Raw genomic sequence first — 27,103 nt, 5'->3', positions numbered from 1 at the left:
CAGCACATCCTGCAGCACAGGCTGCTCCGTGCCAGGTGGGTGCAACAGCAGCACGTTGGGTTTGGGTGATGGGATGGCACAGAGAACAGCTTCAGGATAAACCATCCCATACCACGAGCAAAGGGAGAGAGCAGGAGCAGCCACCTCCACACTGCAAGCTTCCCATCAAGACTAACAGTGAGATGCTGGGGCACCTAAGAAGCCGTGATTTACTGTCCCATAGGCTGCTGTGTGGCACCAACACATGTGTGTGGGGCACTAATTAAGCCTGATTGGAACACCTCAACATCTGCCTATAACCAAGGCTCAGCCCCAAAGCACAGCTGGTGCCATCCTCTGCTGCCCAGAGCACAGCAAACACATTGCAGGAGAGCACTCCTCTCTCTGCGCTTCTGTGAGGATAGAAAATAAGAAGAAATAGATCAAAGAAACAAAAAAAACCTTCTGGTACATTTTTTTTTTCTTTCCTCTTCTGTTTCCCAACTGGACCCAAACATATTTCCTGCTGGGGCCAACACGGAACACCATCAAATGAAAAAATAACAACAAAAATGGCAGCTTTGAGAAAGGAGCACTGTTAGGGGGAAGGGTGAATGGGCTCAGAGCCCTCCTGGCATGGCTGAGCTGCCCCATAGGGCTGTGCCACCCCAAGCTCTGGAGGTGAGGGCATCTTGGCTGGCCCTGTATTAGCAAGCAGAGGCAGCATGATGTGCACAGACAAATCCCCAGGGCACGTGCCTCATCTCCCTCTGCTATGGAGAAACGAGCCCATGAGCACAAGTTGTTCCTCTGCTGGGGAGGGATGTGCTGCGATGCAGGCAGGGGAGCACGAGGAATGCCAAAACCCCATGAGGAACAGAAAAGCTCTGAGACTGTGCTAAGAGAACACTGGGTTCAATGCTGCCTGGAGACACCTGGATGGAGAGCACCCCAAAGATCACCCACGCAGCCCCTCTGTGCCATTTCTTGCTGTTTTCTGGAGCTGGCAAGCGATCCAAAGCTGCAGACAGCATCCTGTCCCCCAGTGCCTGCCCAGTGCTGTGGCCTCTGTGCCTCACCTCCAGAAAGGTGAGCGGGCTGATGCTGAGACAAAGAGTTGAGACAGTAAATCATTAACAGCACATCATGTTTGGCCCCAGTGCTGACAGCTCCATCTGAAAGGCAGGTCAAGTGAATCAATAGGTTTTCCCCACACAGTTGAGAGCTCAGGAGACTCCGCTGCCCTGCAGATGGAGCTGGTCTCAGCGCAGGTCCCTTCCAAGCCAAACCATGGTACAACTCTATGAAAGGTTTGAGGCTGAGCCACAGTTTGGGGGCTTGGAATGGGAACTGCAACAGCACCCATACCTACAGCCTTAAGAAGTGAAATAAATCAAGCTAGGCAATGGGTGAGTTCTTCCCCCAGCTCAAAAGTCTCCCAAAGGCAACAGAGGCTTTGGGGAGGGCAGATCTCCCAGATCTTGCCTTGTCCTGGTGTCCTTGCTCAAGGGATGACCCAAACCCCAGAGCCACAAGTAGTCCTGACAGCATCCCCTGATCCCCAGCTCATGTTCTGTGGAGGTGAAGACTTCACAGCCCCTCTGCTCACCAGATCAAAGCACCACAAGGGGAAACAGCTGAGCCAGCACTGCTCTCTGGGAACCCATTTCAGCTGCACGAACAGCTCCTGCACAACTGCTTTCCAGGCCAGCTGCAGGGAACCAGCCCAGAAACCAGCCCTATGCTGGGAGTCCAGCACTGCTTCTGCCAGCTGGCTTGTGCTGTATGCCCAGCCAACTGGCCAGGGTTTTTTGGGGGTTTTATTTCCATGAGAGAACTTCACCCAAGCCTTGTGAGCATCGCGTGCAAAGGGATGGATGGTGCTGCACCTCTGCATCCCATAGGCACAGAAATCCCCTTCTCACCTGTCCTCACCTCGCAGCTGTCAGCGGTTCAGGCTGCAGGCACAACCCTAGGCAGGCACCTCCATCCTGGCTGCAAAGAAATGGGGACCTGCGGAGCACCCTGAGGGTTTCAGTGAGTTATGGGCCCTATAGAGCATCTCCAGACCCCGCTGCAGAATTCCACCTTCCCCAGCACTGCCCAAAGCACTGCCTGCAGCCGCCGCCTAAGGAGGTCCAGCTCTCCTCTTTCACACCCAATAAACCCAGCAGCCTCCACCCACTGCTAATCCCAACCCCGCTCTCCCAGCACTGCAGCAGTATGGAAGTACTCAGGGTCAGTTATTTTAAGACGAGCTTTTACCAATACACATTGCAAAGAGCTTTCCATCTTGTTAACACTGCACTACAGACACCCTTTACCCCGCTACCCTGAAGCTCATTAAAACATCCCCTTCACCAGCGCACGGACAGGACAGAATTCATTCCCAGGAGGCCAATGGGGGTCATTTCTTGAGGCTTATTACATCAGACTTTGGATCTCCTCAGCTCTCTCCACCACAAACCCAGGATGCAGAGCTGCAGCGCAGCGCTCTCTTTCGCCCCTGACCTTTATTTCCAAATCATCCCCATTAAACAGCACACACAGAAGGACATCCCATTCACGTTTGCTCTTGGACCCCTCCAGATGCCAGATGTTCGGCTCCCAAAAGCCCCTTCCATCCGAGCAGCATGGAAGGAATGTGGATTTATTGCTTTGGCACGCCGTGCAGGACACACGCCTTCCTGCGCACAGCCCATGGGCGCACCCCATAAATCAGCAATGCCCATACGAGCATGGGGGGCTCCCAACAGGTTTCCCAGGGGGAAAAAATCATGTATTGCTAAGAGCATTTAATGCTCCAGCTCACCCCTCACTGCTGCAGTATGCCAGGCGTACCCACAGGGCACGGTGAGGGAAGCCCTGCTCGCCGCAGGCTGATGGCACAGCGGCGATGGCACCAGATATCCCATCCCAGCAGCACTATTCAGGCAGGACCACATCCCATATTAAAGGAGTGCAACTGGAAGGATCCGAAGGGGCCCTCAATGCACAGAGATAGAGCTGATCAGAAACATCTCTGCTCTTCATATCTGGTGACCATTTTGCTCCATGCTGCAGAACAGCATGGTGCCAGCCCAGTGATGTCACCCCGCACCACGCAGCCAGGACATCCCATGAGGACAGGGCTCTCCCACTGCAGCCACCCATGAAACAGGAGCTCTGCAAAGCAACAGGGTGCAAGATTTTGTAGGCCTGGAAGCCAGCCCAAAAGGCTCTGCTTTCCCCATCTTCTTGGAACGACCGAAACAAGGTGTGTGCAGAAGGGCAAAACTGGAAGCGCTGCCCTGCAGGAAAGAACAGAGCAGGAGCTCTGCAGCTCTCCGACCTCGTGCTCCCGAGGTCCTTTTCCAGTCCCAGCACAGAGGAGCTTTGATCAGCACACACCCTGCTACGGTCCATGCTATTCTACACAAGGCCCATTACACTGATAGGATACTACAATCAGTTTTTTCCTCTAAGCAAACCAACCCAAAAAGCAACATGCCAGCCGTCACGGTAAAATCACTAATAACACCTGCACGCCTATTTAAGGGCTTAATGTGATAACAACAGCAGTATGCAGCATCTCAGAGCGTGACTTTGAGCCTGCTCAGAAATGCCATTTATCCGAGTGCACATCACCCAGCCTCCAAATTACCAAAAGACCCTGAAACTCCCAGGACGCGTCCTCTGAGCGAGCGGATGCGCAGGGAATAGCTGAGCGCAGCCAACAGGAGCAGTGCCTTCCCCAGCCTCACCAAGCGAGCCGTGCTAATGCAAAACTCTGCATATTCATGAGGGCCCAGAACGAAACACATCCTGAATAATAAGCACCATCCACGCGGGGCAGGAATGGCAGGAACCATAACCATAAGCAGGAATTGAGAGCTGAGGGCGATGCCGTGGGGTCGGTGCTGTGAGTTTTGGGGAAAAAAAGCAACAAAATAGCCAAGAAAACAGCCGAGAAAACCAGCTGGGGGTATTGTCCCACCTTTGGGCAAAGCCCTAGCAGCCCCCAAGCTGGGCATGCTTCATTTGGAAGGTGGGACCACTCTCATTTTCCCAAGCAAACCTATTTAGGCAGAAGCAAAGCAGCGGAAGCTCAGCCCCACACCCCTGCAGCCACTGTCAGACAGAAGCCTTGAAATGAGAACAGCTTGCAGTTGTTTCAGGAAACAGACGTGCTGTGCCGGGGAGGAAAACGCCCGCGTTGAGTTTGCCCTGCAAGAGTTTGGACTGCAGAGCAGCAGCAGGAGAGGAAAAGCTGCGCTAAGTGGGAACCGAGGAGCAGCAATGGGGAACTCCAGCCTGAAGCCTCCAGAGAGATGTTAGAAAGGAAACTGTAGCATGAAAGCAGCTGAACTGCTAATAAATCTGTTGACAAGAGGAAAATAAAAAGCTGTTCCATCCCATGACAAGGGCTGGATGCAACGAAGATTAGGGTTGATGGGAACCAAAACTGGCTTGAAAAACTGCAGGGCTGCAGCTCGAGGACTGGCACAGACTTGTTCCAGCGAGGAAGAAGTATTATGTATTAGAGATTATTCCCCTTGTCCAGAAATAGAAAATTGAACTGCTCAACTCATCATCTCCCACGTAAGCCTGTTTGACAGACACCGTGCCCCCACCCAGCACAGGAGGCAGCCAAAGCCAATGCTGGACTTTGCATGCACTTAAATCCCTTTCTTCATTATTATTGCTTTCGCTATTTTTGCAGTGCTTGATCATCACTCCGGGTGCAAAGTAACTCAACAGAGCTGTGCAGAACAGCAGGAGGACTGAGACCCAAAGGGAGGGACAGCCCATGGGGTGGGCACCCCAGAGCCCCAAGCTGCTGCTTGACCTGGGGACCATGGCTGCCATCCACCCCATTATCCTGAGCAGGATGCATGTTTTCCAATACCATCCTGCTTTCCATAGCTCTCCTCCCATAAGCTCATTGGCACGCATCAAACACCAAGAATGTTGGGGGTTTGAGCAAGAAAACATTCCCCAAAGGCCATAAACCCAACGTTCTGCCAAGGGAAAACGTTGTGTAACTGGAGATGCAACGTGCTTCCTGCTCTGCTGCACAAATCTTTGCCTGGCAAAGCCCCTTTGAGCAGGAAGTTCTGCACCTTCCATACCCCCCAGCCTGTGCATGGGGCCTGAGAGGGGCTTCCCCACCAATTAATAATCACAGAATCATTAAGGCTGGAAAAGCCATCTCATGCCCCCAACCCACCCCACCATCTTCTTCACTACCACCCTCGGTGCCACAACCCCACTGTTCTGGAGCACCTCCAGGTGACCCCATCACTCCCTGTGCAGTCTGTGCTGCTGCATCACTGCTATTTTAGAGAAGAAACATTTCCCAATATCCAACCCAACCCTTCCACGGTGCAACTTACGGCCATCACCTCTCATCCTGCTCCCACACAACTAATTGCCATTGCTCACAGCCCCATGCACCCAGCCTGGCCTTGAGTGCTTCCAGGGGAGGAGCATTAATCACAGAATCACAGAAACACCAAGGTTGGAAAAGACCTACAAGATCACCCAGTCCAACCACCCACCCATCACCAATAGTTCTCACTAAGCCATATCCCTCAACACAACATCCAAACATTCCTTGAACACCTCCAGGGTCGGTGACTCCACCACCACCCTGGGCAGCCCATTCCAGTGCCTGACCACTCTTTCACTCATTTCATTCACAATAACTCACTAAAAAAATCCAACCCCCTGCCCATAAATGGGATCTCTGGGAGGGAAATCAAGGCATCCAGCACTCAGTGCTGATTCCTCGTCCTTCTGACCCACAGAGGATCAGAGAAAGAGCAACTATTGCTGCAGACTGGGAGCTACACCAGACACGAGGGCACGCACTGATCCCTTTTCCCATTTGCAGGGTAAAGAGGCCAGGAAAGCTTTGCATCTTCATGCAAGCCATGCTCCATGGGTAAGCACGTGCCTGCAGCACACATCACATGGGTGTTTTTGGCAAATCCAAGCAACACACACTGGCATGGATGCAGGTGCCGCAGATGGATGCAATGGGAAATGACCATTTGCTGAAGGGAGATCCTAAACCTGCATCTTCATCACACCAAGAAATCACTCTAGCATCTCACACGCCAAAAAAGCCAATCGCAAGGCTTTGCATCTCCATCTCCAGCCTGGACCTGGAGAGAAGCAGCCCAAGCACAGCTGCCTCTATGGGAGCAGCCCGGATGCACCAGAGCTCATGCATCTGTGCCACTGACATCCTCCTGCGCTCTGCTACGACTCACAGCAGTGCCAGCAATGACCCTGCTCTCAGCTCCTGTACGCGTGTGGGAAAAGGAAAATTAAAAAACAAAACCACACACACACAAAATGCAGTTTAGCCCCATGGCAGTACAGTAAATCATAATGAAGCAGCAATCTCAGTGAGTCACACCGTGCAAGCGAGAACACGTCCCTCAGTCCCCAGGCACAGAAGCCCCACGCTCAGCATCAAGCAGAGGCTCCTTGCCCTCATTCTTCCCATCCCACTGCCCTTCTGAAGGGCCCCGTGGTGCCCATCACTGCCCTGCACACCAGTTGTGCAGCACAGGGACTTATTCAGTACATCCAGCTTCAGTCACGCTCATAAAGCAGCGGAGGCACAAAGCGTGGTGGGAGATGGCTTACTGCTCCTCTTGGAGCAAAGAGCAGGAATGAAAGCGTTACTTTATTTGAATTTTTGGGGCTATTTCCAGCACGTCGATCGATAGAAATCTCAGCAGCAGCAATGAGAGCTGCACCCAACCCGGCTCCTGCAAAAGGAGCGGGGCAGAAGGAGAAGCAAAGCAGTGCATTACTGAGGGCACAAAACCCCTTTTCCTGCAAACTCCTTCTGCTGTAGAGCCTCCAGAGCTCACACAGCAAACCCTGCATGCTGTCACCTCCCCAACCCTGCTTTTAATTTCATTTTTAGTGCTGATTTTACAGCTGGTGAGGTGAGCAGGTGGGCTGCTCCCACCCCTACCATGGGGAAAGTCAGCAGTGAGCTGCAGGTTTGGGCCACTCACAGCATCCCATGTGTGCAGTGCTGCCCATCTGCTGGGAGCAGAGCTGTGTGCAGGGAGAGCTGCAGGAGGAGGCAGGGCAGAGAGATGCCTTCCACAAACTGGTGGAGCAAGAACAGCACCCGAAAGCAACGCGCCTTGGGCAAGGAGTGTGGTGTAAACATGCAGAGTTGGGGATGCATGGAGTAATAGAAACAGAACACACCTTAAAGGGAGTAGAAGTGGGTCCTAGAATGCCTTTCAATGGCACATGGGCATTTTGGAGATGCCCAGGTCCTGGCTTCAGCATGCAGAACTGCAGTGTTTTGGGATCCAACGAAGAACCCCCACCAAAGAGGTCTGCAGAATGCACGGTGCTTTGGACAAATTATAGTCACTTGCTCCAAGTTTCCATCATGCAATAATAGTAATAATAAATCTGGAAGGCATTGCTGGCTGGAGCAGCACGATGAAAGCTGTGGGCAGCCGGGCTGCAGGGCAGCTCCTGTGGGGCTGCAGAGCATTGGGTGGGCAGAGGATCACAAGCATTTCCATAAAAAGCAATGGGCCCAACCACGGTCAGGGCTATAGACTGAGGCTGTGAGCAGATGAGGACTAAAGGCAGCTGCAAAGATTGACTGCGGTGCCAAAGCTTGGCTCAGGATCGATCCCATGGTGTTGGACAAGGCACCCAAAGAAGAGCACAAGAAAAGCACAGCTGCTGCCCAGCCAGGGGCTGCGCACTGATAACCACACTGCAGCCATGCCATGTCAACCAGAGCCCTGCAGCAGCTACAGAGCAAAGAGCAACAAAAGGAAGAAGTTTCCACCACGCATCGCTTAGTTTTCAAAACCAACCACTGAGTGCCAGCGTGCTTAAAGCCACGCAGAAGCACTGGTCAGCACAGTTTGATTTTCCATGCTTTGCAGTCCATTACACTCCGAGATTTATCTGAGGCCCCAGCAGAGCGCAACTCGGATGAGGCATTTCTGCCTGCGTGGACGGAGCTTGCACTGCAGTTCATTTGGCATTCACACAGGCAGCAAAACCTTCATCCCTCTTAGCTCGGCTGAGCAGGCAGAGATGCAGCTTTGCATTTCAAAATGCAGTTCTTCCATTCCCTCCTCGCATTGCAAGGGGTAAAGCAGCGATTCACCAGCCCGCCTTAGGGAAGGAAACTTTCTGCTGGAGGAAGGATTACCCTGGAGTCATCCTGCAGCCCTGGCTGGATGCTCACATCCCGTATCCATCCCCAAACACTCCTCACCTGGGCAGTTCCCACCTGCGAGAGGGAAAGGGGGAACGGGAGGCTGCTGGAGCACCGTGCCAGCAGAGCTGCTTCTCTGCCAGGGAGAGAGGAATCCACCCATGCTGGATGAGCAGCACAGGGGAATGTTTATAGCAGAGGAGAGCTTCCCTCCTCATCCAAAATCACTTAAGACTGTTATTTAAACACGGAGGGGGGGTGTTCTGGCAACGTGCACAGATTTGGTTGGAGCGGCAGCTTAGCTTGTCAGGGCTTTTGCCTTCACATGAGCCTGCTTGGCTCGCCGACACGATGGGGAAATATTAAAAGGGCTTTAACTCCTGTCCCAGGGTTCTATTGCACGCAAACATCCACGGACCTTCCTTTCTAAGGTTTCCAATTTGCTAATTGAGACGTTTCCTCATGGAAAAAGAATGTTCTGAAGCGAGGAACGCTGCGCTGGCGCTGAGAGGGGGGACACGGAGGTGAGGCACATCGAGGGGCTGTGTCACCAGCACAGAGCTGGGAGGTTCTGGGAAGGGCAGGTGGGAAACCTGCCTGGGAAGCAGCTCGTGGGAAACTCTCCATCTAGGAAGACGGATGCCTGGAGAGAAAGCTTTGTTCTTCCCTTTTCTAATCAAACCAGGGCGCACAGAAGAAGTCATCTCCATTTTTGCAAGTGATGGAAGTATTTCTTCTGCCCTCAGGAAACGCGAGAGCAGAAAAATCGATGTTGTCTGAGGGATTAACGAGGGAATGAGCCAAGAAAAGCACTTCTGGGGCAGCACAAGCCCAGAACACGATGGGAGAAGGGACTGAGGAAGAAGTGCTGGAGAAGGGCTGCAACTGCAACGCAACCGCAGCCCCATCGTTGTGACCCTGGATGGGACCAGCTCTGTTTTTTTAATATTAAAAAAAAGAGAGAGAATTTAGGCCATTTTGTAGACTCACAGAGAACGCGTGGGGGACAGAGAGGGATTTCTAACTTTATATAGGTCAAACATCATCCACACGGGTTCACATGGTATCCAGCCCCAGCACAGGCGCTGCATAGAAATGAAGCTCGCAGCACCCCAGAGAGCTGCCTGAAGTTCGCTCTCTGTGAGCAGGGAAGCAGGGATTCACTGTGGATCGATACGAGGCACAGGGTGAAGTGAGGAGGGCTGGAAAACCACTGCTCCTTTCTGCAGCCCGTGGGTATGAGGATGGGACAACGCCGTGCTGGAGGTGGCACTGCTCACTGCCAGATGTCCTACAGGATGCCGAAGGACAGAGGAGCAGTTTGGGGTGCAGGGGCAGGAGAGGGAAAGCTCCATCCCTGCCTCCTTCTGCCTCAATCACAAAATTATTCAGGTCAGAAAAGAGCTTGAAATCACGAAGTCCAAGCCATCAAGTCCCAGCCCACCCCACCATGCCCATTCCCACATCCCTCAGTGCCACATCCCCATGGCTCTGGGACACCTCTGGGTGACCCCACCACTCCCTGGGCAGTTGTGCATCACTGCTCTTTGGAGTTTTTCCTAACACCCAACCTGACCATTTCCTGGAGTAACTTAACTCCATCACCTCTCATTCTATCATAGCTATCTGGGAACAACAACTATGAGACCGACCACACATCACCACAACCTCCTTCTGGGGAGATGGAGCGCACCACAAGCTCTCTCCCAAGCCCCCTCTTCTCCAAACTGAATGATCCCAGCTCCCTCAGCCACTCCCCATAGGGCTGGTGCTCCAGACCCTCGCAGCTCCTTGCCCTTCTCTGGGCACACACCAGTGCCTCAGTGTCTTTCTTGCAGTGAGGATCCCCTCAGCTCCATCTCATCTCTCATCTAAGCATGAAGTTTTGTCGTGGGAACCCGCTGCTAAGCCACATCCCTTTTCAGGCCAGCGATGCCAACAGAGCACTTCTATTTCCGAGCCATTTGCTGAGCACAGGCACGCTCCCCACTCTCTCCATCCACATCCAAGGAAGCCGATGAGCAGCAGAGCATCTCACCAGCAAAGCAACCCTGGAAACGCAGAACCTGGAGGAGCCCAAAAGCTCCCAACCCCCACCTCAGAGACGCCACGCGGGTCCCCAACACACCCCAGCCACCACATACCCTTACCTTGAGCTTCTCGAAGCGATCGCTGAGCGACGCCACTTGGTGATCCCGGTGCCGCCCCACCAGTTTACATAAGGCACAGATGAGCTGGTCGTCAGCCACGCAGTACATGTTCACCTTCTCGTTCTCATGCTCCAGGCAGGTGAGACCTCGGAAGTGCGCGTCGGGCACGGGTTCCACCAGTCGGTGGCTGGTGAAGGGCTTCTTGTTGGGGTGCGTGGCCCGCAGGCAGCGGTCACAGTAGGACACCTCGCAGGTGATGCACGTCTTGACAGCATCCCTCGGCGGGTCCTGCTCACAGAACTGGCAGGCGATCCTCTCGCCGCCCACCGACATGCTGGGGTTGGGGCGGTAGGGCCGATCGCGGCGGCTCTCGGTGGGGGAGTTGGGGCCGCTGAGCGACGCCTTCTGGAAGCGGTCGATGATGTTTTGCAGCGTCACATTCCTCTTGAGGCCCTCCAGGCCACAGTGGTTGAGGGAGATGACATAGCGGCAGGTGGGGCACTGGAAGGCGTTGAGGGGCTCGATGCTCTCGCCGGAGGAGCAGCCGGACAGCAGGATGCGGTGGGCGCAGCTGAAGCACAGGCTGTGGGCGCAAGGCAGAAGCAGAGGATCTTCGAATAACTCCAGACAGATTGGGCAGGTCAATTCGGACTCCAGTGTTTCCATCTTTAGTTAAAACGATCCCAATCCAGCGTCAAAACCCCGGGAAGCTGGTCTGTGACCTGCCGGGGGGAGAGCACAGGTTGGGTGTGAGAAACAAAGCTGGGCAGCTCCTTCCCACCGGGAGGTCACCAGCACCTGGATCTGCACAGCTTTGTGGCTCTTTAGGAAAAAATTCTTTCCTGAAAGAGCGATGATGCACAGCACAGCTGCGCAGGGAGCATTGGGGTCACCCAGAGGTGTCAGTCTCATAGTTGATGTTCCCAGATAGCTATGATAGGATGAGAGGTGATGGCATTAAGTTGCTCCAGGAGATGGTCAGGCTGGGGATGAAGAAAAACTCCAAAGAGCAGTGATGCGCAGCACAGCTGCCCAGGGAATGGTGGGGTCACACAGAGGTGTCCCAGAGCTGTGGGGATTTGGCACTGAGGGACGTGGGGATGGGCATGGTGGGGTTGGGGATTTGAGAAGGCTCTTCCAACCTGAGCCATTCTGTGATCCTTTGCATCCCAATGCTGCTCAGTCCAGCCCCCAAGTGGTGCCAGTGTGAGGGAATTCTGCAGGATGGGAGATGCACTGGGAGCACGAGGAGGGGCCTCTCCATCACCTTCCACCCCAGCCAGGAAGGACAACTCAGACAGTGCAGCCAAGAACAAAAAAGGGAGAAACCACACAATTCCACGCTGCCAAAAGAGAGCAACCAGGGGCCGTGCTGCTTTCCCACACTTGCAAGGGCAAAGCCAGGCCATGAGTCCCCTCCTTGGTGGCTGCACAGCCCCTCCTCATTTCGGTGAGGGGGAAGAGATGAACTGCATCCCAGGAACTGAGCAAAGGGGTTCCTGAGGTCCAACGCTCCCAGCTCTCTCCCAGCTGCCCACTTTTAGGAGCAGGGAAGGAAGAGCAGCCAAATTACAGGCTGCACGCTCCCAGCCCTCAGCTGTCCTCAAACCAATGATGCCCAAATCAGCTCCAGCTGGGGGAAAACCAGCTCCAGGCTTGCAGTGAGCTCCTTTCAAGCCACTGCCTGAGTGTCCCCAAAATGCAAGCTTGCACGTGGAAGAGAATAACAGCCCGCCGGGTGCTAACAAGAGAAACCGCATGCTTTCCTCCAGCTTCGGCACGGCTGTGTGCGGTAGCAAGGACTAATTAACGAGGAGGGGCACGGCGGTGGGCTTCCTCCGGGTCTGCTCTGGATTAGAGGCGAGCAGCCCGTGCCACTAGCGAAACTGCAATCAATTAGCCAGCCCCGCTGCTTCCCTGCGGTGCAGGAACACGCTGCTGGAGGAGCCTGCTCAGAATTAGCATGTGAGTGCACAGGCTCGGCACCAGCCCGGAAACATCTCCTGCAAATGAGAGGCAGCGTTTAATTAGGTGGGAAGAGGCTGGGGGAGCCCCGCACTGCGGCTGCTGGGGATGCTCCACGGTGGAAAATGCAAACTGCAGCCAAGGATGGAGAGAAAGGGCAGGATGGGGGGGAGGGAGTCTCGCTGAAATTTGTGGTGTGGGGGACAGCTGTGAGGGAATCTGCCCATGGGATGTCAGTGCTGGTACCCAAAGGGCGTGCGTGGAGCCCCAAACCCACCCCTCCAGGAGCCCTCAAAAGCTTCCAGCTTTTGCTTTCCAATTCAGTCCACAAGTTCAGGAAGAAACTACCCAGGAGAAGCTGCACGTCGTGCCCCCCTCTGGACCCACTGCTTGCCTTCTCTTTGCTCACCTCTACCCCAGGAAAGAAGGCAGACATCACCCAGGAGCTCACAGGTCCCAGCTGCAATCTGCAGCCCCACGCCAGCTCACCAGGGCAAGCAGCACCTCCCACCTCTCTGCAACCCCTCCCGTTAACTCACAGCTCTGCCTGCCCTCCAAGCGCTTCCCAACGGCAAACATCAGCGCTCTGCCCGTCCTCACTGCCCCACGCAGCTCAAGCTCCTCCCCGCTCCGGCTCAGGGGGCTCACGATATTAAGCAACGTTCTGTTTGTGCATCACAAACGCTGCAACAATCTTACCGCAGGTTCCACGTTGCAACAAACCTCCTGGGAGACGGAGCTCACTCCCTGCTTTGCTGCGATGCTCGGGGCAGAGCGCAGCACCCTCTCAGCTGAGAGGATGCAAAGCTCCTTTTTTGCTTTGCCCTGTCGGCCATTCACACATTAACCTTTGTTTTCCTCCAGGACTGCATCCTTTAGACAGCAGGGAGCCCTGCACACCGTGCTGCCCTGCAGAGTGGGTGCTGCACCTGCGTGCATCAGGCGCTCCGGAGCCTTTCATGCTGCACACTTTGATGTTCTCTTTGATGTTCGGGACGAGGAAAAAACCGATCAGATTAAAATCTGCTTTGTTGATAGTCATTAACTCCCTAACAATAAAAACAACTTGAGGAGGGAACGGGGGTTTACAAACAGCACGGCATTGTGTCCAAGGGTCAGCTGGGCCATAGAGGAGCACTGAGCAGCTGGGCTGGGATGTGAGTGCCTGCAAACAGCCCTGAAATTAAGCAGGAGAGAAAAGCAGACGGGCAGCATCCTCCCCACGCGCGCTGGCTGCTCAGCACTCTGTCACACATCCCCACGTGCTGCTCTGTGCATCCTCCCCTCTGCTTCCCAGCAGGCAGACAAGGAAAGCAGCAGCTCAGGGCCAGGGGAAGCACAGCAGAACCCCAACTGCTCCATGTCTGCACCCAGCCTGGCTCACCAGCAGCATCCACAGCCCAGCGCATCACCAGCCCCATGGGATGCAGCAGAGAACTGCACTGAGGATCACTAAAGCACCCCATCAGCTCTGTCAGGTCCCCCCATTCCCCACACCAGGGAGCTCTGCACATCCCCAGGGACAGCTCTGTGCTCCACACTGCAAAACCACTCCCCTCCCCTCCAGGGCAGCTCTCCAGAGCTCACAGGTGGGGAGCTCAGCCCCATCAACCATGAGTTTCCCTTTTATTCTCCCCTCACCCCCCTTTCCTTTTCTTCTTTCTTTTCTCCCCCCAAGGAAATAACTGCAGCCAGAAGGGCTCCGCCGTTTCCAAGAACGAGCCTTACAAAATACACCGCGTTGTTCCACCCTTATGTCTTAAAAAAAAAAAAAAAAAAAAAAAAAGTTATAAAAATATGGCAACCCTTTCCTTAATTGGCTCCGTGACAGCAGGATAGGAAACGCGGGCAGCCGTCGTCTTTGCGCTTTTCGTTGTCTTTGGAAAAAGGAGCTGGGAAGAAAACCATAGGAAAAGCAACACCCCCAGCCAGCCCCACGGCCGCCCTCAGCCCCACGTTCTCTCCCAGCCCCACGGCAGTCAGGCTCATCCTGGCTCTCTAATTTTGGTGGCACATCACCCCCTCCTCCCAAATGCTGCTCCCAGCAATGCCAGGCCCTGCACCACCACCTCTCAGGTGGGTGCTGTGCTTCATTCCCCCATCCCAGCAAGGGGAGTTTTCCCAATACACCAACCCACACGACACCTGGGGGCCAACACGGTGGTACTGGAGGAGCCCATCCCCACTGTGCACGGCTCCCATCCTTCCACAGGTGCCTTCTTTATGATTTCCCCCTTTTCTCACACTTTCCAACCCCATAACGCATCTCCATTCATCAAGCAGCTCTATGAGTCAGCACCAGGTGCCGGCCCCATAGTGTGCTATTTGGGATCAGCACAGACCCAACACCAGGTGCCAGCCCCATAATGCATTATTTGGGATCTGTGCAGACCCAGCACTGGGTTCCAGCCCCATAGTGTGCTATTTGGGATCCGTGCACATCCTGCAAGCACCCAGGTGCCAGCAACCACAGCAAATGGAGCTGTGCATGTCCCCCCACTGCCCATCCCAGAGCCGTTTATTCTCCTTCCATCTCCACTCTCTGCCATTCCCCTTTACAGCCCAGCGCACCCAGCCGCCCTGGGAGCCAAATCCCTCTGGCTTTCTCAGCACTTGAATTAAAGCTCAGCCTGGTGGAAACACCGGACCCTACCAGCAAGAAATCCACCTGCCCAGACCCCAGCAGGAGGATCCCAGCACACAGGGCTGGCACAGGGGCACAGCACACAGCCCCACATGAGCAGCAATGCAGCTGGAGCTGCACTGCAGCCTCGCAAGCAGCCAGAGGGCTCCGGCTCTGCAAGGACAAGGGGAGGGCATGGCTGCAAGCTCTCATCCCAGGGATGGATGCTGCATGGAGATGTGTGGGGTGCAGAGACACACAGCTGTGCAGCCACCCCACGGAAGCCCAGCTCCCCTACTGAGCCAGATGCAAAGCTTGGGGTTCCTGTGTGTCTCCCAGCACAGATGATGTTTGCATCCAGCTGCTACAAGCCAACACAGTGCAGCATAGAGCCAGCCAGGCTCCCCAGGACCCTCAGACCCTGCATGAACTGAAGGAGCCCTCACTGTGGGGCATCCTTAAGACAGATTGCTCCTAAAGAGCACTGGCCAGCTTGCATGTGTTTCCCCATGCTGTACTGGGACACCATGCAGCCTCAGACCCCCTCAGAGCTCCTCCTCCGAGTTTCTCACTGCTCTATTTGCTGTGCTTTATTATTTCCAACAGGAAGCAGCAGCTCTCCAACTAGATGAAGGGACAGGGGACAGCCCAGGCCCCAGCAAGGGGCTCCTCCTGCCCACCCCACACACCACCATCAGCTCACAGCTGTCCCTATGGTGCATCCCAAAATGAGCCCCAACACGTGCCCAGCTCTGAGCACTGCTTTACCCCTATTCAGTGCCTGGCACACGCTCACAAAGGCACTGCAAGCAGGAGAAGGGCTGCTCAGACCTCCCCTATGCAATACCCTTATGCCCTGCTAATTGGTGGCCGTACAACTCAGCCCCATCCGAAGCCCCAAAGCCACAACGCCAGGATGTGACAGATGCCACGGAGTTGGGAAATCCAAAGGCCATTGTACAGCTCTGTCTAAGTTTAGTTATATCCGTGCTGCCTGCGTGGGGCTGCATTCCTGGCCAAGAGGGTAAGATAAACAGGGCTTCCTGCAGGAACTGCAGACAATGGGGAGCAATCAGCACTAATCCCCCACACGGGAACAATGCAGGTAGGAGATATTTTGGGCTCAGCTCAGGAAGAGGCACCCAGGCCAATGGAACAGCAGCTCAGCCCACAGCCTCATATGGGAGCTGCCCCACTGTGGGCTCAGGGGCTGCCATGGGGAGGACGTTGCTCAGCCACTGCCCATCATTCAGGGGCTTGGTGGTAAATCCAGGACCACAGATGCTCCTGGGATGCATGGGGGTTTTGCTGGAAGGCTCAAAGCTCTTCCACCATCACATCAAGCCTGGCTCAGGCTGCATCCCACCTCCATCACCCCCCATCTTCCAACACACTGCCACACAGCTTCAGCCAACCGATAAAAGAGGTGAAAATTAAACACGTGAATAAAGGACAACACACCACGTGCCACCAAAAAACGAGTCTGTCACAGACAGAGGTGCAGGGCCAGAAGCACCCAGCATGAGCTCCTGTGGTCACAACCAGCAGGGATTCCTTCTTCTAAAGCACAACCAAGTCACAGAGCAGGACAGCTCTTTTACCCTCACTGCAGCTGGCAAGCAGCAATCCCACCCATTCATCCCTAGGCTACCAGGGGCTGCAGCATCCTCTGCATTTGGCACTCCCCGTGCAAACACTTGGGGACTCATTGCCTCTGTGCAGCCTCTCCAGGCTTTCTCCAGGAGAAATGGGAAAGGATGGAACGAGCACAAATGAGCCTCTCCTTATCAAGAAACAGATTTCCCAGGAGGAAGCAGGAGCTCCGGGGCTATCAGTGACCTCGGGGGCATCGCCACGGAGGAAAAGAGGATGGCAGCAGCTACGGCTTGGCATACAGACCTCTCCTTGCTTCCCCCAGCCCTTCCCTGAAGCCAGGGAAAAACTCCAAGCACAAAGCAGAGCGCGTTCCTGGGAGGGGGAATGAAAACCAGGCAAGCAGGCACCCAGAGCCACGGCCAGGTCCCAGCATGCTGCAGTTGTACCGTGATGCAACGCACAGCTGGGAGCAGTCGGGGGAACGTGCTAAGCAGAGGTAAAGGCCCGGGCCCGTGCAGACACCCTAAAAAAAGCATAGCACCCATTGCTTGCTTTGCCATAGCTCTGTGATTTCAAGTGTCCGGGTGTCACCCCGAGGAGGGACAACATCACCACGAGATCTCCCACCCCAAAACCCCATCAGATGGCAGCACCTAGGCATCGGCTCCGATGGATCCCCATCCAGGGCAGCTCACGCCGGTGCCTGACCCACCTCCAAGCTCACTCCATGGGGCTGCAGGATGCTGAGCTCCTGCTGTGCACACACAGATGTACATGTGCACATTCCCTCCGCTCCCACGCAGACCCTGGGCCAGCTGATGCTTATGACGCTCCAGCTCAGCTCCAGGAAGAGCTCTGCCTGAAGTTCATTTTTTCCCCCGCTTTGGTCGACCAACTCAGAACTGAGTTTGCATATTCAAACGACATTTAATTTCTAGGCCGTTCCCCCCAGCGCGTGGCTGGCAAAACGAGACCCAAACGAACAGAGCCAGCAATTAATTCCCCTGTGAGACACAAATTCCAGCAATAAATAATGGTAATGGTATTCCGCAGAGGCACAGTGCCCCTTTCATTTCCCAATCCCGAGCAACGTCACGGGAAGCCGGCGAGCCGGGCTGCTCCTGGCAGACACCCCATGAGGTGCTACATTGTGGGGCCTGCAGAAAGCATCTCCTGCACTGCTGAAATGCACCAGACTCAGCCCCATTTGGTGCAGCCCCAGCTCTGCGCTGTGCACCGGGTGATGGTGTGATGCTGGGGCACGCTGGGGACAGCAGCTCCGAACACCACGAACATCGCAGGAAAAGGGATGTGGGCACAAGCAGGGAGAGGTGTCCCTTTGGGCACGTTGGGTTTGCCTGCTTGGGGAGGAACCCACATACGGACAGAGCCTCCAGGCAGCACAATGGGCCATTTCCTAAGAAAGGGCAGCGCGTCCAGCGGCACAAAGGGCACTTATTCTGTCGCCCGGCAGCGTGGGAGGGGAGCTGTCAGAGCCCAACGGGGCTGCCAGAAACCCGTCCGCAGCCCCAAACCCCACTGCCCCATGCTGCAGCCCTGTCACAGCACATCCCAGCAGCCAGAGTGACTGTGAGAGGTGGGGAGCAGGAAGGAGGTGTGGAATGAAGGGCCCCCACTCCGGGGCACAAAGCCACCTCACGAGTGGAGGTGACAGCCAAGGGAGGCTCTCGCTGGCCTCCATGCCTTTCCCTCTTCTTGGGAAAAGGCAAGGTGGGGGCAGGCCGTAGCCTGCATTAGTTGGGGGGAGGACAAATTCGGCAAGAGCTGGGCTAGGAGCGCAGCAAAGCGCCGGTTTGGGGGTTGTGGTCTCTCCAGTGACGCGGCACGGCTGTCACCCGAGGTGTGACACGGCTCCGGGGTCAGGCACCAACCCGAGAGGCTCAAAAAAAGAAACCCCCAAACCCTAAAACCCCACACTTCCAGCCACCCGTCTGCTGAGCAGAAACCCACAGCGCGCTTGGGAACGCGCCCCCCTCCCCCCCCCAACCCCCAAAAGGAGAGATGACCCCGATACAAAACCAACACAAAGTCACCGACCCATCTCACGCGCTCCGGGGACGATCCCATGCCGCCTGCCGGCACACGGACAGCAACGCACGGATCCGGAGCGGCACGCTGGGAGCTCCGGAGCCGCACCAGCACCTGCCCCGGCCAAGACAGCTTCCTTCAGCCTTCCTCCTCCTCCTCCTCATCGCTGCGTACTTCCCATGGGCGGCCTCGAGGAACGCAAATCCCTTCGTGCCGGCCGAACCCCCACCCTCAGCGTTTTGCAGCCTAACGAGGAGCGCTCTTGAAAACGGAGGGGGAAAAAACCCGAGCCCGGAACGCAGCACGGAGCACCTGCAGCCTCCCGCATCTCACAAACCCCGCAGCGCTGCGGGACGCACCGGGCCGGGGGAGGGGGGGGGGAAGGAAGGCAGTGGGTTCGGGCATCGTGCGGCGCTGGGGAGCGTTTTGTAGAACTCGGCGCTGCCCTTCGGGACCGGCAGCACCGCCCGGAGCTCAGCGCAGCGCCAGCGATGCCCGGTGCGCATTTCTCCGCGCTTCGCTGCGTTGTTTTTTTTTTCCGTTTGTTTGTTTTTTTGGGAAGCCGGCAGAGCTCCTTTCGCCGTTCGCTTCCATTTCAACTTCAGCGAGTCGGGGGGCAGCGGGAGCGCGGATCTCACGGCCGAACCCCGCGGAACGGCTGCGGGGAAAAACCGGCATCCCCTCCTCCCCCCTAAATATGAAATTAAATTAGAAAAGGCAGCGGGACCGTTCCGGGGGAAAAGGGCCGGCACGGAAACACGGAGCCGCCCGCCCTACAACCGGATGGCGGAGCCCCATAGACCCTACAAGAACCCCTAAAAAACCTCAGGGCGGGGTTGAACCCCCCCTTCCTTTTTTTTTTTTTTTCCCCGCAGTGCCCCCCCACGCGATCTCGGTGCCCCCTTCCCCTTACCAGCGGGCTGCGGCAGCCTCCCCACCGCTGCCCGGGCATCTTGGAGGCGGCGGCGGTGCGGGGGAGACGGCGGCGGCGCGGGCGGGCGGCGGCGGAGCTGCGGGGCGGGGGGGGGTTGGGGGGGGGAGAGGCGGGACCGAACTGCTGCCCGCCCCGCCACCCCCACCGCCCCGCCCGCTCCAGGTGAGGCCGAGCCGGGCCGGGCCCGACCGCCCCCATAGGGCTGGGAAACGGAGTTGGGGGGGAGGGGGTTGTAAAACGACCGCGCGCCCCATCCGCGTCTCAAATCCTCTCCAGCACCGCTCACCGAGGATGGTTTTCCTGGTTGCGGCCGAGCCGCATAAGCCTTTATTGCATATATCCATGCAGAAAGCAAGCAGCCCCATTGGACCCCCGTGCCCGCCCCCCAACCCAGTTTCCTATGGGAATGCTGCCTCGCCGGCGGTGACCCCAACCCGGGCCCTGCGCCGAACTGCGGGTGGCAGAGGTGACCCTGGGCCAGCAGGCACCGAGTGGCACTGCGTGGAGCAAGCAGGGCAGCTCCGTGTCAACACAGTCAGTCACATTCCTTAGGGGTGGGGAGATCACCTCCGGCTGCCCCACGTCTGGGTGTTTCGGAGCACCCTTCCCATGTCGGTCCATTTGGGTCAGGAGGTTCCTTGCTTTTCACACCCAGCACGGTGTTGGGACCGGGGGGGGGGGAGGTCCCGGCGTGCATTAACATCCACATCCCACCGATGGGAAATGAAGATGCTTCAGTCACACCGGACGCCTGGGGAGCTCTGTAACTACCAGAGCTCTAAAGCACGACTCGCCCTCTGACATCTCTTCTTATGATGGAAAAAATACAAAAAACCAATCCTTTTAACATCTGAATCCCTCTTCCAAAACAGCTCTAGAGATGAGCAGGGACAGATGAATCCCCCTGCATGGTTATCATCACCTTTTCTTTTTGTGTTTTGGTGGCTTCGTGCTTTCCAGGTCTCCCCAGCACCTCCCTCACCCGCCGGTTTTCGCTCTCTCCTTTGCTGCTGCTCAGGGACGGGAAGCGGATGCTTTGCACCACCTCATGTTGAGCTCTGGAATTTCACAGCCTGATCCCAATTTCCCATGCTGAGCAAACCGTGGAACAGCCAGAACAGGCTGTGCTGGCTCAGCACCCATTGCCCAACGCCTCTTTGGGGTTTGGCGGCTCAGCCATGCGCTTCCATTTCACCATCAGCATCCGAAGCAGGTGTACATCCCTGTGCACAGCTCTAACAAGAGAGGCAACAGGCTGCATTGGCAGCATCGTGCCTGTGTGTGACCCCATCCTGCTGTCTTCCACAGGAGGGAAATGCTCAATTCTGTTGGTATGGGGAGCAGCTTTTGGAGAGCCTGCAGCAGCTGGGACCCTACAGCCCCCCTGAGGGAGCAGCACACGGTGCTATGTCTGGTGGAGGGCTGCAATGCCCTCGAGACCCCTCTCACTGCACCCACACTCCCCAGCCCTGTGCTCCTGCAGCACACCACGCTGCCTTTCAGGATGCTGCAGGGCAATCCCTGTGCCTTGCAAAAGAGAAACTGGCTTGCAGCAGCCACAACAGCCCCACAAGACCTACCCTGACCTTACAGAAACATTCCCACCCTTCCCAGCTCACTCTGAACAGCCCTTCTGCATTTACTCACATCTCCCACTGGTTTCAACCTCAGGTACCAGCAGGTAAAGCACACCCAGCTGTTAATAATGGAACAAATCACACGTATTCAGTAAGACCTGAGTCTGACTTAGAATAAATCAGTCACATCACTCCCAGAGCGCTGAAGACCTGCACTTCTCCCCCATCACCTCAAAACACTTATCTTTTCCTTTCCTTCCTTCCATCTTCCTTCCCTCCCTAAGACAGAGCACATGCTGCTCATTACAAGGGTAATTAACTCTTCCACCCAAGGGATGCTGTGGGTCTCCACATCACCATCCTTCAGCATCCCAGCGCTGGGCAGAGGACAGTAGAAAGGCTGCAGTGGACATCTGAGCTGCTCTGAGCTGCTGAGAAGAAACAGCCCCACATCCCCTACACCAAGGGCTGTGCTGCAGCCCTGCCTTACTGCAGCCCTGCCCCACCGCTGGGGTCCAGCCCCATCCCCTCTCATTCCCCCCTCCCCCCCGAGTCACCATGGAGGTCCTGTGGGTTTGGGGTGTTTCTTTCTCTCTTTCTTTCTCTCTCTCTTTCTTTCTCTCTTTCTCTTTCTTAATTAAAATAAAATAATAATCATCAAATAACTTCTGTGGATAATTATGGGTTTCTTGCTCGCTTATTAGCGCTGGGCTGTAATTATTTGTGATGCAGGTGATTTGCAGTGTGGATCATGTGGTGCTGAGTGGGTCAGAGGAGCACAGGGATACCGAGATTAGGATTTTAAAGTGTGTTTTCCAGGACTGCCCTGAACCCAACACAAGGGTTTGTTCCATGTTCTGCAGGAGCACAGCACGGTGCAGGGATGCTGATGGCAAAAAGAAGAGCTCTCTACTGTGACCCCAGGATGCCTGGGTGCCACCGACTGCATAGCAGAGCTGCAGCTCTGCAGGAAATGTGGGGAAACCAAATCCTAATGGGGTGCTGAAAATTGCCCTCCCCACTCCCTGCCCAGTGCTCCCAGGAGCCTGGTGGCATTTATGTCCTCGTACAGCCAGCCCATATGGTGGCAGTGCTGCTGGCACTGGTGGAGGCAAAGAGCCCAGACTGCATGGGATGATGCATACAGGGGATTTTTGGGGCTCCTCCTCATGTTGGGGTGGGCAATGCTGCCTCAATGGTCACCCATCAGTGTGGCATTGTGCTTGCAGGACTTTCTCACACCCTCTATCTGCAGCATCAAAGCTGGTTTGAAGCCTTATCTTCTTTCCCTGCACCCGGTGGGCGAGGCAGGCATCCCATGAGCCCCAACCAAAGTGCTTTGGGGGAGCTTCCATGGAGCCGGACAGCGCGGTGTGGGGTGAGCTCAGTGCTGCCCCAGCCCATCCCAGGCTCAGAAACCAACCTCATCTCACAGCCCACGGGAGTTTCGCTGCCTGGAAGCTGCCTGTGGGACCACATCAGCCTGCTTCTTCTGGCTCCCATCAGTGCCCAATGAGGAGTTTAACATCCCAAGGCACCAAAATCCTCAGCATCCCAGAGCACCCCGAGGAGCCCAGTGCCTGCAGGAACACGGATCAGTGCTGGGAGAGCAGCTGCAGGAGGAAGGATCCTCCCTTTACGGGAAACACAGTGAGGAAGAAGCGATGCTGAGAGCTCTTAATTCCCTTTGCACAGCAATATCTGGAGTTGGGACATCTTTCCCTAGAGTGCTGCTGCTGGGAGACACAAGGATGCTGTCTGCACAGCCAGCCCCTCGTGCATCCCAAAAAGAACCCAAGCCCCAAAAACACCTCCGTGCACACGGAGCAGCTCAGCCGCCCGGCTCCGTCCCACCGCCGTCTGCGGGAGCTTCATTCCCAACCTAAAAGAGAGCCAAACGAGGCCAACACCAACAGCACTCCAACACCCCACCCAGAAAACTCTTTGGGCTCCTCGAGGGTGAAATCTGAGCCGGAGCCATTAGCAATCAGCAGTGCTTTCCATGCCAATTAGCGCTGCCTGTGGGTGCTGCAGCAGGACTGGCACCCGGCATGCAGGCGCCTGCTGGAGCACTCCCTGCAAACTCCATTTCCAATGGGTCCCATATTGGAGCAGTGCTCTTCTGCTCATGCTTTGCAGTGCTGGAGCATCTTGCTTTCTGCTTTGCATCCCCATGGCTGCATTCAGGCACATCCCAGCCCTGTGCACCATGGATGCGCACACTGTGTGCCTCCAGCTGCCAGCACCTGCTTGGCACTGGCCCCAGTTAGCAACCACATGGTTGTGCTTCATTCTTCCAGCTCTCAAACATGCTGCCCAGTGCCCAGCATCAACCTCAAGCTGGTCAGCCAGAGGGCAACGTGAGCGTGCTGGTTATTAGTGACTGCCTGTGAGCACTAATTGATTCGCCTGGTTAGAAAGAAAAGATCCCTTCCAACTCTAATAAGGATTCTACAATTGTTTTCTATGGTTCTATGAAAAGTCCAAACCTGCCTACAGGGGAAGGTTGACATCAACTCATCGAGGAAGGGAGAAATGATGAAAAGTTTTAAAGGGGAAAGTGGAATTATTTGGACAGGCCAATGCAAGTGGCTCAGGCTGAGCTCTATGGGACAATTGGGGATGGGGAGCTCCTGGGGCTTCTTGCTCTACAAAAGGTTTTCCTCTCTCTCTACAGAGCGCTGCTGTGGGTCGGGAGAGGACAGGGCGAAAAATGGAGCCCAGCAAGCCTCGACCTTTTCACTCCAGATTAAGGCAGCGGTGCCCCTGGGGAGCTCAGCCCAGCTCAGCCCTGCATGGGCAGGTGTGCACTCAGCTGCACCTTTGCATGGCTTCAACAAAGCAGTGCTCCTCCAAAAGTCCCCATGTTAACCATCCCAGTGGTTTCCAGCTGTCACAGCTCCAAGAGATGCAGGACCCCCATAGGATGCTCCTTCCTGAGCCCTGATCCTGAGCAGGATCAAGCATAGCCCCACATCTTCACACTGTGTTGAGGAACGCCTTGGGGACAGCTGGGTGATGATCCCTAAGGGCGCACAAGTTTTGGGGCTGCTCATTTCCTCCTCGTCCTGCCCTGCCCTGGTTGCATGCACTGTGTGCCCCACCTCTCAAGCAGGTCCCCATTGGACTGGCAGCCACCCAGTTTGCTGCTGGAGATGCTGGTGACCATGGGCATGGTGGGGCGGGTTGGTGGTTGGACCAGATGACCTCAGTGCTCTTTCCAACCTTACTGATTCTGTGATTTTATCATTCTATAGGAGCGTGCCCTCTGCCTGCCCCTATCCCCAGGCAAGGTGCTCTCACCTCCTTGTGATGGTCTTCCAGGAGAACACCAGGCAAACCTCTGCCCCCTGGACAGGACACAGAGCTCCATGAAGCTGCCCTGGGATCAGCCGTGGAAGGAAAAACCCAGGACATCCCTGCTGCAGCAGGCTGCGAGCTGTGGGTGGGAACACAAATTCCTCTCACATCCCACACTGCTCTTGGCCTGGCTTCCCCGATATTCCCTGGCTCATGTTTTGCACGCTGCGTGCTCACTGCTGGCTGCCCACGTTTCCCACTATAGGGTGGGGACATGAGGCTGTGCCCAGGAACCCGGAGCCCTACAGCAGCCAGACAGGCTCTGTCCCAACATGTCCTACACATGGCACGGGGATCAGAGACCTCCCTGCTGCCAGGGCCATGCTGGCAGCCTTGGGGCACAGGGAAAGCACCCAGCAGACTTGTCTAGGCTTCAGCTAACGCAGAGCACTGGAGGAGAAATCCACAGTGTGCCACGTTGCCATCATTCCCAGTGGGATTCAGCACAGCCTTGGCAGTGTGGTGTGGCACAAGCCCATGGCAGTGAGGAGATGAGGCGTTCAACTGGGACCCATTGCATCAGGACTTGGATGGAGGTGGCTGCTGGTGGAACAGGGACGGTGGCTTTGGTGGCTCCGGAACTTGGATTCGGTTGTGTCCTTGTGCATCTGTTTGTGAACTGGGTTTCTGATGAATGCAAAATCCCCCCCGTGCTTTGCCAAGGACCATGTTATTTCATGTATCTGGGTCAGCACATCACAAAGAATGCTGCCCTTCCTTGCACACAGGCCTCCTCATCTCCCTCCAGGACAATTGCCAACACTGTGGCACGGAGTGCCTCCTTCCCATCCTTGGGCTCCTCTTCACTCTCCCATTAGGAATTTCATATCATGGGCTCAATCCTCCAAGTCAAAGCAACAGCACATGGTGGCACTGAGGGATGCGGTCAGTGGGCACAACAAGGATGGGTTGGTCATGGTGATCTGAGAGGTCTTCTCCAACCTTAACAACTCCATGATTCTAAAGCCAAAGAGAAACCAAATGTACCCACCAATATCCTACCACGGTGGGCTCTCTCTGCCCCAAAAGACCCCACTGCTGGGAACCAACAGATCTCAATGCCTCCCCAGCCCCTTTGGCAGCCCTGAGCTGGCAGGGCGGTGGTGAGGTGGAAAGCAGCAGCTGCAGCCCCCCAAGCACAGAGATGCTGGGAAGTGCCATGCAATAACCCTCTTCATCAACATGCTGCTCCTCTCGCCGCTCGTTACAGGGAAGCTAAAAATAGAGCGGTGAGCCAGCATTCGTTCTGCACAGAGAGATTAAAAGAAAACTTTGGGTTTTGCTTGCATGGAGGAGCGAGCCCAAATGTTCCCGTGTCTGTGATAAAGCCATAAATAGCAGTTGGCCTCTAGAAGGGACCATGAGGAAACGCGTGGGGCAGGTGGTGCGGGTGGCTCGTGCTGGCCACGTGGCAATGAATGCCCGCGAGCTGCAGTTGCTGTTGGGAATGCTGCTGATGCCCTTTAGCTGCAGCATCTCGGGGGTGAAATCTCTGCAGAGCAAAAAGGGAAAAGATGTGGGAGCTCACACACTGCCCCTGAGCATCCCTGAATGGAGGGGTGCAAAGGATCTTGGTGCCAACAGAAGCCATGCTACCAACACGGCTTTGGGTTTGGGTGTGCACATTGCCCATTCCTTTCTATTTTCTTAAAAAAACAAAACAAAACAAAAACCCTGATTTAATGCTACCTTCAGAGCTAGCAGATTTTTGGGGCTGATCAGTGGAGCTGGGATTACAACCAACAGCTCCCAGGTGGACGTGCCCTGCTCTCCCGTCCCGCCTGCTGATTTCCTTCACGAGGTGTGAAACTACTTGCAAAAGCAAAAATATTTTCTTTTCCCACTTCAGGAAGCCATGACAGCTTGCGACCCAGGGCTCCCACCATCTGCCACACACGTTGCCCACTTGGTGACACCTTCATGCGCTCGGCAGCTTCGAGAAAACCCTGATGGGAAGCTCTGCAGCCAGCAGGATATGCTGCTGATTTCTCCTTTCTCCTTCCACAGATGGATGTGACGGTGCCATGGCTGCCTCCTGCTCCATAGGCCAATTTCCTATGGTACACTCTTGGGCACGGCTCCATTCTCTGTCTCCTTAGGGAGCGATGGGCAGGACAAATGGCAACAAGTCCCTTCCAAGAGCCTTCAGGCAGTGGTTTGGGTGGTGTTAGGATGCTCTCATTGCTAGCCAGCCCCCAGCACTGAGCCATGTGCACTTCAAATGAGGAGAACTCACTGAAGCATGAGTGGGTTCGGCAGTTAATTGCTGGGGAGAGAGCAGGCAGCGAGGCTTTTTCATCCTTGGACAGAGGAGCAGCACTTTGAAACCTCTTCTGTTTGATGAAGGATGCCCACAGAAGGGCTCTGTTGGGGCACAGAGCTGCTGGGGCATAGAGAAATGGCCCCACATAGTGGCACAGTGGGGCACAGGGGTTGGGAAGCCGCACAGTAACAGCATGGAAAGACCTGAGAGCTTCAGGTGGGGAGAAGGGCAGAGTGTCAGCAGAGCTGTGCTCCCTGCTGCTCCTTCTTCTGCTCAGCGCATCCCGTGCTCCTCACTGAGCTCTGCCAAAGCATTTCACTCCACAGCACTATTCCTAGCCCAGACCTGAGGACAAAACCCATCTGCTCCCAGCAGTCCTCGACGTTCCCATCCAGCACACTCAG

At 55.6% G+C, this 27,103-nt stretch overlaps 1 protein-coding gene across 2 annotated transcripts in view; it reads right to left on the bottom strand.

The window, feature by feature from the left end:
• MID2 (midline 2) overlaps positions 1-19,592 on the bottom strand; it is a 49,590-nt gene extending 29,998 nt beyond the window's left edge. Inside the window, exons 1-2 of one of the 2 annotated variants that reach the window (XM_090150479.1) lie at positions 19,479-19,592; positions 10,333-11,054 (exon numbers count right to left, since the gene is read on the bottom strand). In XM_090150479.1, the coding sequence (XP_090006605.1) occupies positions 10,333-10,998 (666 nt within the window). In that variant the 5' untranslated portion in view covers positions 10,999-11,054; positions 19,479-19,592. Of the gene's footprint in view, positions 1-10,332; positions 11,055-12,836; positions 12,977-19,478 lie in introns of those variants that run through there. The other variant, XM_031594062.2, reaches the window with a different exon arrangement.
• Positions 19,593-27,103: the final 7,511 nt, after the last annotated feature.

The sequence above is a fragment of the Phasianus colchicus genome, chromosome 14 (genome assembly GCF_987193195.1).
Source record: "Phasianus colchicus chromosome 14, bPhaCol1.hap1.1, whole genome shotgun sequence".
NCBI lineage: Eukaryota > Metazoa > Chordata > Aves > Galliformes > Phasianidae > Phasianus > Phasianus colchicus.
The sequence above is the reverse complement of the archived record's forward strand: the minus strand, read 5'-3'. Positions and strand labels throughout refer to the sequence as shown.